The sequence below is a fragment of the Sinocyclocheilus grahami genome, unplaced genomic scaffold, assembly GCF_001515645.1.
Source record: "Sinocyclocheilus grahami isolate Dianchi unplaced genomic scaffold, SAMN03320097.WGS_v1.1 scaffold1551.1, whole genome shotgun sequence".
In the NCBI taxonomy this organism is placed as follows: domain Eukaryota; kingdom Metazoa; phylum Chordata; class Actinopteri; order Cypriniformes; family Cyprinidae; genus Sinocyclocheilus; species Sinocyclocheilus grahami.
The window spans coordinates 368052-377351 of record NW_015506730.1 but is presented as its reverse complement, the minus strand read 5'-3'; the positions used below and the strand labels follow the sequence as shown (position 1 = coordinate 377351).

Below are 9300 nucleotides of genomic sequence, written 5' to 3'. Positions count from 1 at the left end.
TTTAAGCTGGTCCTTTGCTGGTTTATGCTGGTCCTCTGCTGGTTTAAACTGGTCCTGGTTTAAGCTGGTCCTTTTGCTAGTTTATGCTGGGGTCCTTTTGCTGGTCCTTTGCTGGTTTATGCTGGGGTCCTGCGTCAAAACATACCTAACCAGCATATGCTGTTTTTTTCAACAGGGGTGGGGGAAAAAACATACATAGAATGCAACATGCTTTTGCTCTCGGCCCCTGCACTTTTCATCCGCACGCGCTCTACATTCCTTTACAGATTTCGCGGGTTCTCAATATTTAAAAGTTAACGGTTATTAATTTTAATCGGCTTGCGGATTCATATTCTCTTTTGAATAGTTTGTACAGTATTTGAAAAATAATGTGTTTTTTGAACATTAAAGCATGTCAACATATTCTGTTACACCAAATACACAAAATAATGATCTTTAAAAAAGCATCATATGACCCCTTTAATCTAAAAAATAATAACCAGCACGACTATTAAATTATTAAATAAAAAGTACATCCCTTTTGTTTTGTATGTTTGTTCCATCCAATAAAGAGTAAATGAAATTAGCATTGCAAAACATTAAATGCAAAATTGCTATTTAACTATGAATCCAACCTTCCTCTACACAGTGTGTGTGTGTGTGTGTGTGTGTGTGTGTGTAACAGGGATCCTCAAATCTGGTTTAGCTCCAACCCTGATCAAGCTCACCTATACCTGTGATTTTCTAGTGAGCCTGAAGACATTGATTAGCATGCTCAGGTGTGTTTGACTAGGGTTAGAGCTAAACTCTGTAGGAAAGTGGATCTCGCGAGCCAGATTTGAGGATCCCTGGTGTAGAATATAAAGCTTAATTATGTGATTCTATACCCATTTAACAGACTCATATTTGCTTGATTCTGGTTAAAATAATAATAATAATAAAACATTATTACCTTTGTTCCAGGGCTTGAGTGTGCCGTTTCCAAAACAATATATGTTCAGAATGTCCAAGTTAACACATTATCACATGCAATTTATTACATTTACCAATGATTTCCATTGTTTCTCACAATTTCTTTCTTAGTGCATATCAAGGCGGTCTAATACACTTGCAGAAAGCTATCCATTAGTAGTCCCATATATCTCAATAGCAGCTGCTCGGCTATTGTACGTCCCCCCCCGGCAAACATCTGCTATAATATCATTAAATTATTTAAAAGATTTAAAAGTTGCTCAGAGAAAAAAAAAAAGTGAAAATATATAACTACATTTGAATAGGTGCTTTTTGCCCGCAGAATGGTGTAGTTACAGCATCATTGTCCTGCTTTGCCAAACACGACTAAAATCACAGCATTCAACATTCAGTCCATCTCTACTCCCAATTCACATGAAAGCTCAATGTGACTGTCTCCTACTGGCATTAAAAACTCAATATACAGTTTCAGGATAAGCTAAATGAGTCCTGTTTCCAGAGACTGACTGATGAAAGTCACTCAGATGATTCTGGAGCAGTTTGTTCTTTAGCGTGTTTGTTCTGGTGGGTCTGAAAACCCCCTAAATAAGCGAATCTCTCGCCGCAGATGGAGCAGGAGTAAGGTTTCTCTCCTGTATGAACTCGCTCATGGATCTTCAGGACGTCTGATCGAGCAAACGTCTTGTCGCAGTGAGAACACTTGAACGGTCGTTCTCCGCTATGAATCCTCTGGTGCTTCAGTAGGTTAGTGTGTTGACGGAAACTCTTCCCGCAAACACTACATTGGTACGGTTTTTCTCCCGTGTGAATTCTCTGATGGACTCTGAAATGAGCTGGATCGGAAAAGCTCTTCCCGCAGTGGGAGCACAGATACGGTCTCTCTCCAGAGTGCATTCTCTCGTGGCGTTTCAGCTGAGAGATCTGACGGAAGCGTTTGTCACAGTGTGTGCACTGGTGTAGTTTCTCAGAGTGGATTTTTTGGTGTGATATTAGACAAATGGGCTGCTTAAAGGTTTTCCCACATTCGCTGCACTGGTAAGGCCTCTCGCTGGCGTGCGAACGCATGTGTGTCTTGAAATGGGACCCATCTCTGAATCTCTTCTCACAGTGAGGGCACTTGTACGGCTTTTCCCCCGTGTGGATTCGCTTATGAACAAGAAGAGATTGTTTGGTGCTGAAGTACTTGTCGCACTCGCTGCAGTGGAAAGGCTTTTCGCCAGTGTGCGTCTTCATGTGAATTTTCAAATTACCAGAAGAGAAGGCAACCTTCCCGCACTGTTCACAGCGAAACTCCTTCTTCACCCTGTGCTCTTTTGAATGAAGTCTTCTTTCTTTTAAGGTAGGAAAGCTGATGTTGCATCTCTTACACATGTAGTCTTTCGGTTCTGTGTGTTTTCTCTCATGCCTCGCTAAATTTCCCTGCTTGCGGAATGTTTTCCCACAGGTGACGCAGGAGAAGCTCTTGGCCGTCGGCTGCTCTTTGGATGTTGAGGCCATTTCTACATCAAAAGACGAACTGGCGTTTTCACCTGAGAGGAACAAAGTAAGATTTCTATTAACTTTGACTTGCATGTCCCCAACACACAAAACATGAAAGCAAATATAAATTCTGAAAATATATTTCTGTGTATAACATGATCACTCCCAAACATCTCCATAAACCTCACCATGTCATGGAGTGTTCCTACAGGTAACATTGTACGTACAAGCCAAAAACCATGTGGACCTGCCAACTTAAGCTTGAAGAAACTTTAAATGAACTGTAAACCATGTAAAACCATTTGTTGATGCACCAGTTAGGAAGAAACATACCCGAGGGATTAAAGTCATCATCATCGTCACTTTGTACTTTCTCCGCAGTGGTTTCTTCTCTCGTCTCCTTCGAAGTCCTGCAGTCCACCAGTTTGACGGAGCACATCTTCATCGGCGTCTGCAGTTCTCCAGCGTTACAGTCAGACGCCAGAGACTCTGTGGAGTTGTGGTCAACGGATCCACGACTGTCACACACGCTCTCCTGAGCGTCAGTATAACAGAGCAAACTAAGGCTGAGCTCTGAGTCCTGTGTGTTTCTGGACCTACGATCAGAGAGTTGCTCTGTGGGCTGATCTCGGACACTCCAGACTGGATCCTGAGAGTGAAGAAAACAAGATATATCAGCTGAATCTGACACTGTAATCGTGAGTTGACTTTGGGAACTCGATTAGAAGTTATTGACGTGAAAGATGAAATGATGATCTGTTCAAACCTCTCCTCTTTCTCTCAGCTTTGCCTCCAGTGAAGCCACCTCTTTCTTCAGCTGACAGATTTCTGTGATGAAATACTCAATATCCAGCATGGACAGATCAGTTCCTACTGATTTACAGCAGACCACATCCACCTGCGCTTTCATGCTCAGCATCTGAACACACACACAGCAGGATTATTAAAGATGCATTTATAATGAACTGACACTGAATTAACCTCAGAATGATTGTTCACGGTTATCAACGAGAGCAGAACTGGTCTATTATGTTGGAGAGCGTTCAGAAATGTGTTTAGGCGTTTATGTTTAGTTTGATTTTTGAGCTAGCGTTAAGCAGAAACATTGCATGATGCGTAATCTTCATTGAACGCTTTAATATTCTGTGAAAGCATTTAATAAACTCGTGTAGCGTTCGACACAAAAAGGGGGAAATAGCTTAATTTACATAATCAAAACAATACACAGACGAAATCAATGATCCCATAGAGAGATCAAGAATATAAATCGAACATACAAATAAACACAACTCTGGTAAATGTCGTAAAACGCACTAAAAACACGCACCGGTCGAGGGTTCACACTGCAAGCTCTGCTTTCGGTCGTTCTGTGGTTTGTTTACTCTCTCTGAAGAGCCTCATAGCGCCTCCGTCTGTGCTGGAGCGAGACACGGCTCTACAGACATCTGATTAAGAAATAAGATCATACCTCATTAAACCTATACATATGATCTTGCTCCTAGTTTTGAAGAAACTAACTAGTGAGAATTCGCCACTGTAACTGAATGGTATTTTTGAATGAGAGAAAGACGACTTTGACCGCTTGTTATTTTCTCACTCCATCGCTCGTCCTGTAGGAGGCGCTGTGACGATCACTAGTCCACCGGTAAAACCACCGAAGAAAGAAGGTTGGAGCACTCTGGTGTGCTTTTAATGTGTTTTACTTGATTTTTTGCGTTTATTTGTGTATGTGCATGTTGTTTTTCTGTCTTTAGTGTAATTACCTTCCCTGTTGAAAAAAACAGCATATGCTGGTTAGGTATGTTTTGATGCTGGTTTAAAATGGTCCTTTGCTGGATTTTGCTGGTTTATGCTGGTTTAAGCTGGTCCTTTGCTGGTTTATGCTAGACATGTGCTGGCAAAGGACCAGCATAAACCAGCAAAGGACCAGCATAATCCAGCAAAAGGACCAGTTTAAACCAGCAAAGGACCAGCTTAAACCAGCAAAAGGACCAGTTTAAACCAGCAAAAGGACCAGCATAAACCAGCAAAGGACCAGCTTAGACCAGCAAAAGGACCAGCATAAACCAGCATAATCCAGCAAAAGGACCAGTTTAAACCAGCAAAGGACCAGCTTAAACCAGCAAAGGACCAGCATAATCCAGCAAAAGGACCAGCATAAACCAGCAAAGGACCCGTTTAAACCAGCAAAGGACCAGCATAATCCAGCAAAAGGACCAGCATAAACCAGCAAAGGACCCGTTTAAACCAGCAAAGGACCAGCATAATCCAGCAAAAGGACCAGCATAAACCAGCAAAGGACCCGTTTAAACCAGCAAAGGACCAGCATAATCCAGCAAAAGGACCAGCATAAACCAGCAAAGGACCCGTTTAAACCAGCAAAGGACCAGCATAATCCAGCAAAAGGACCAGCATAAACCAGCAAAGGACCCGTTTAAACCAGCAAAGGACCAGCATAATCCAGCAAAAGGACCAGCATAAACCAGCAAAGGACCCGTTTAAACCAGCAAAGGACCAGCATAATCCAGCAAAAGGACCAGCATAAACCAGCAAAGGACCCGTTTAAACCAGCAAAGGACCAGCATAATCCAGCAAAAGGACCAGCATAAACCAGCAAAGGACCCGTTTAAACCAGCAAAGGACCAGCATAATCCAGCAAAAGGACCAGCATAAACCAGCAAAGGACCCGTTTAAACCAGCAAAGGACCAGCATAATCCAGCAAAAGGACCAGCATAAACCAGCAAAGGACCCGTTTAAACCAGCAAAGGACCAGCATAATCCAGCAAAAGGACCAGCATAAACCAGCAAAGGACCCGTTTAAACCAGCAAAGGACCAGCATAATCCAGCAAAAGGACCAGCATAAACCAGCAAAGGACCCGTTTAAACCAGCAAAGGACCAGCATAATCCAGCAAAAGGACCAGCATAAACCAGCAAAGGACCCGTTTAAACCAGCAAAGGACCAGCATAATCCAGCAAAAGGACCAGCATAAACCAGCAAAGGACCCGTTTAAACCAGCAAAGGACCAGCATAATCCAGCAAAAGGACCAGCATAAACCAGCAAAGGACCCGTTTAAACCAGCAAAGGACCAGCATAATCCAGCAAAAGGACCAGCATAAACCAGCAAAGGACCCGTTTAAACCAGCAAAGGACCAGCATAATCCAGCAAAAGGACCAGCATAAACCAGCAAAGGACCCGTTTAAACCAGCAAAGGACCAGCATAATCCAGCAAAAGGACCAGCATAAACCAGCAAAGGACCCGTTTAAACCAGCAAAGGACCAGCATAATCCAGCAAAAGGACCAGCATAAACCAGCAAAGGACCCGTTTAAACCAGCAAAGGACCAGCATAATCCAGCAAAAGGACCAGCATAAACCAGCAAAGGACCCGTTTAAACCAGCAAAGGACCAGCATAATCCAGCAAAAGGACCAGCATAAACCAGCAAAGGACCCGTTTAAACCAGCAAAGGACCAGCATAATCCAGCAAAAGGACCAGCATAAACCAGCAAAGGACCCGTTTAAACCAGCAAAGGACCAGCATAATCCAGCAAAAGGACCAGCATAAACCAGCAAAGGACCCGTTTAAACCAGCAAAGGACCAGCATAATCCAGCAAAAGGACCAGCATAAACCAGCAAAGGACCCGTTTAAACCAGCAAAGGACCAGCATAATCCAGCAAAAGGACCAGCATAAACCAGCAAAGGACCCGTTTAAACCAGCAAAGGACCAGCATAATCCAGCAAAAGGACCAGCATAAACCAGCAAAGGACCCGTTTAAACCAGCAAAGGACCAGCATAATCCAGCAAAAGGACCAGCATAAACCAGCAAAGGACCCGTTTAAACCAGCAAAGGACCAGCATAATCCAGCAAAAGGACCAGCATAAACCAGCAAAGGACCCGTTTAAACCAGCAAAGGACCAGCATAATCCAGCAAAAGGACCATCATAAACCAGCAAAAGGACCATAAACCAGCTCAAATCAGCATCCCAGCGTCAAAACATACCTAACCAGCATATGCTGTTTTTTTCAACAGGGTTATTTATTTATTTTCACCTAAATGATGCCTAATCCTGGTTTTACTACAATAATCATAATTTAACTTGTTATAAAGCCACAGTAACCATAAATTTGCCGTTGTTATACTAGTGATTTTGTTTAAAATATGATATTTGTAATAAAGCCGTGGATTAGCACACTGTTTAATTTTCAGTCCTGGACACTCTTAAAGAATGCTTAGAAATGGGTACAAATCTTAAAATATCGTGCTAATGATGATGAGGAAGATGATGATGATGAGAATAATGGGAATGATGAAGATGAAGATTTCATTCCTCCAGGTTTGTTTCTTCCTTTTATGACACTTGAATGTCAGCAGAGTCTCTGCAGGATCAGGTTTTTATTGGCTGTTGGTCTCTGATGATCTGATCAGGTTTGAGTTAAGATATTCTGAGATATTTGGGAATATAATGGCATTTTGATGGAGATTTTGATCTAGAATGTGTTTTTTTAAGAGAGACTGCACGGTTTGACCAAAAATCTAATTTCAATTATTTTTGTCATGATATAATTATAGTTAAATTATAAAATCATGAAAGAAATACATTTTGATTGCAATAATGCTATTATACTGTAAAATTACATTATAAATATGGTGAAATGAGTGGTGAATGTTGCATTTCCAAACTCACTTTATCAATATCAATATGTCTATGCATGAGTTTATTTAATTAACTTGCAGAGTTTCACACAAACTCTTTTCAAGTATATTTTAAAACCCAGAATTTATAACCATTTTGTTCATTTCAGATGACGAAGGCTGTTCATCTTCTGACGGAGAAACATACTTAACATCAAAAGATCAGCTGATGGTCAAGAGTTTCTCCTGCGCCACCTGTGGAAAAACACTGAGTTCAGAGGGTCATTTAGCGAGACACGAGAAAACACACACAGAACAGAAAGACTTCACCTGTGGGAGATGCAACATCAGCTTTACTACCGCAGAAGAGAGGAGACTTCATTCAAAAGAGCACAGCGGGAAGAAGGAGTTTCACTGTGAACAGTGTGGGAAGGGTTTTTTCATTCATTCTAGTCTAAAAGTTCACTTGAAGACTCACGGTGAAAAGTCTTTCCACTGCAGTGAATGTGACAAGTATTTCAGCACCAAAGGAAATCTTGTTGTTCATAAGCGAATCCACACGGGAGAAAGACCATACAAGTGTCCTCACTGTGAGAAGAGCTTCAATCATGGCTCTCATCTGAAGAAACATGTACGTGTTCACACCAATGAGAGGCCGTATCAGTGCAGTGAATGTGGGAAAACCTACACAGACTCAAGCTCTCTAAAGTCACACCAAAGTATACACTCAGGTGAGAAACCGTTTCAGTGCAAACACTGCGACAAACGATTCCGTCACAAATCCTTCCTGATTTGTCACGAGAGGATTCACACCGGTGAGAAACCGTATCTGTGCTCCTACTGCGGGAAGAGCTTTTCTAGTCCAGTTTATATTGGACTTCATAAGCGAGTTCACACTGGAGAAAAACCGTATCACTGCAGCGTTTGTGGGAAGAGTTTCAGTAAATTTGATACTTTACAAAAGCACAAGAGGATTCATACTGGAGAAAGACCGTTCAAGTGTTCACAGTGTGACAAGACGTTTGCTCGATCAGACATCCTTAAGGTCCATCAGCGAGTTCATACAGGAGAGAAACCTTACTCCTGTTCCATCTGCGGCGAGAGATTCGCTTATTTAGGTAGTTTTCAGACCCACCAGAACAAACACGCTAAAGAACAAACTGCTCCAGAATCATCAGAGTGACTTTCATCAGTCAATCTGGGGGAAAAAACTTGTTCGGCTCATCCTGAAACTGTACATTCAGCTCTTACTGCCAGTAGGGATCAGTGAAATTTGAATGCAGTGAATTGATCCAAGTGCTGTATATAAAGTCATGTTTGACAGAGTAGAGCAATGATTTTATGTTAAATCAGACAGCAGGGGCACCGCTAAGGGGGGGGGAGTTAAGACGATTCTAAGGCCCCACGCACTTTTAGAGCCCCCAGAGATCAGTTTTCTTAGTAGTAAAAGTAGTAGTAGTAGTGTATTATAAATGTATCTACCAAAGAGTTACAAATAAAACAAAACTACGGATTATTTCTGCATTTCCGGCTAAATTATCTCCCCCCATTCACTGCATGGCTTCGTCCCGTCCTACTTATTCTAGAGTCACTGAGTGAGATCAGATGGTAAACTGTCAAATTAGAGATGTCTTCGAGTTCGAGGGGGGCAAACCGAGCCGGACGATTTGGTCAGTCACACTTTTAAACAGTTTTGCTCTAGAAAATCTACAAATTCACACGAATTACGGATGCGCTTCTATTTTGCCACAGTAAACTTGGCAATAAACACATTGAAAATAAAATACAATACAAAGCTCCAGACTGCGACAAAAAATATTAATTTGCGAGTTTAGTTTTTGCTGAGGTCGCCACTGGCGACTATATATATACAGTATCTCACAGAAGTGAGTACACCCCTCACATTTTTGTAAATATTTTATTATATCTTTTCATGTGACAACACTGAAGAAATTACACTTTGCTACAATATAAAGTAGTGAGTGTACAGCTTGTATAACAGTGTAAATTTGCTGTCCCCTCAAAATAACTCAACACACAGCCATTAATGTCTAAACCGCTGGCCACAAAAGTGAGTACACCCCTAAGTGAAAATGTACAAATTGGGCCCAAAGTGTCAATATTTTGTGTGGCCACCATTATTTTCCAGCACTGCCTTAACCCTCTTGGGCATGGAGTTCACCAGAGCTTCACAGGTTGCCACTGGAGTCCTCTTCCACTCCTCCATGA

At 41.8% G+C, this 9300-nt stretch overlaps 3 protein-coding genes across 6 annotated transcripts in view; 1 reads left to right on the top strand and 2 right to left on the bottom strand.

Moving 5' to 3' along the window:
- LOC107571122 (CD97 antigen-like) overlaps positions 1–1038 on the bottom strand; it is a 12028-nt gene extending 10990 nt beyond the window's left edge. Inside the window, exon 1 of the mRNA XM_016257398.1 lies at positions 1026–1038. Within this exon, the coding sequence (XP_016112884.1) occupies positions 1026–1038 (13 nt within the window). The remainder of the gene's footprint in view (positions 1–1025) is intronic.
- Positions 937–3839, bottom strand: LOC107571128 (zinc finger protein 501-like). Of its 4 annotated transcripts, none has more exons than XM_016257409.1 (4): positions 3758–3839; positions 3197–3349; positions 2764–3079; positions 937–2480 (listed from the first exon to the last, which is right to left on the bottom strand). In XM_016257409.1, exons 2-4 carry the CDS (start codon positions 3347–3349, stop codon positions 1468–1470), a joined length of 1482 nt encoding a protein of 493 aa, XP_016112895.1. In that variant the 5' UTR covers positions 3758–3839; the 3' UTR covers positions 937–1467. The 4 variants fall into 4 exon arrangements, with proteins under 4 accessions (XP_016112895.1, XP_016112896.1, XP_016112897.1 ...); XM_016257410.1 differs by having other exon boundaries at positions 3197–3350; positions 3764–3811; XM_016257411.1 differs by lacking the exon at positions 3758–3839 and adding an exon at positions 3708–3733.
- A 2758-nt stretch (positions 3840–6597) lies between these two features.
- On the top strand, positions 6598–8273 carry LOC107571121 (zinc finger protein 525-like). Its single transcript, XM_016257397.1, has 3 exons — positions 6598–6606; positions 6673–6772; positions 7242–8273. The coding sequence occupies exons 1-3, from the start codon at positions 6598–6600 to the stop codon at positions 8252–8254; spliced, it is 1122 nt and encodes a 373-aa protein (XP_016112883.1). The 3' UTR covers positions 8255–8273.
- Positions 8274–9300: the final 1027 nt, after the last annotated feature.

Bases quoted from the DNA above. Each gene is read 5' to 3' on its own strand.
- LOC107571128 (XM_016257408.1), bottom strand. From the start codon at position 3,677: ATGGGATCATTGATTTCGTCTGTGTATTGTTTTGATTAT. The intron at 3,350-3,638 runs GTAAATTAAGCT...GTGTGTGTTCAG, and splicing joins CTGTGTATTGTTTTGATTAT to ATGCTGAGCATGAAAGCGCA. The intron at 2,481-2,763 runs GTATGTTTCTTC...TGTTCCTCTCAG, and splicing joins TGATGACTTTAATCCCTCGG to GTGAAAACGCCAGTTCGTCT.
- LOC107571121 (XM_016257397.1), top strand. The intron at 6,773-7,241 runs GTTTGTTTCTTC...TGTTCATTTCAG, and splicing joins TGAAGATTTCATTCCTCCAG to ATGACGAAGGCTGTTCATCT.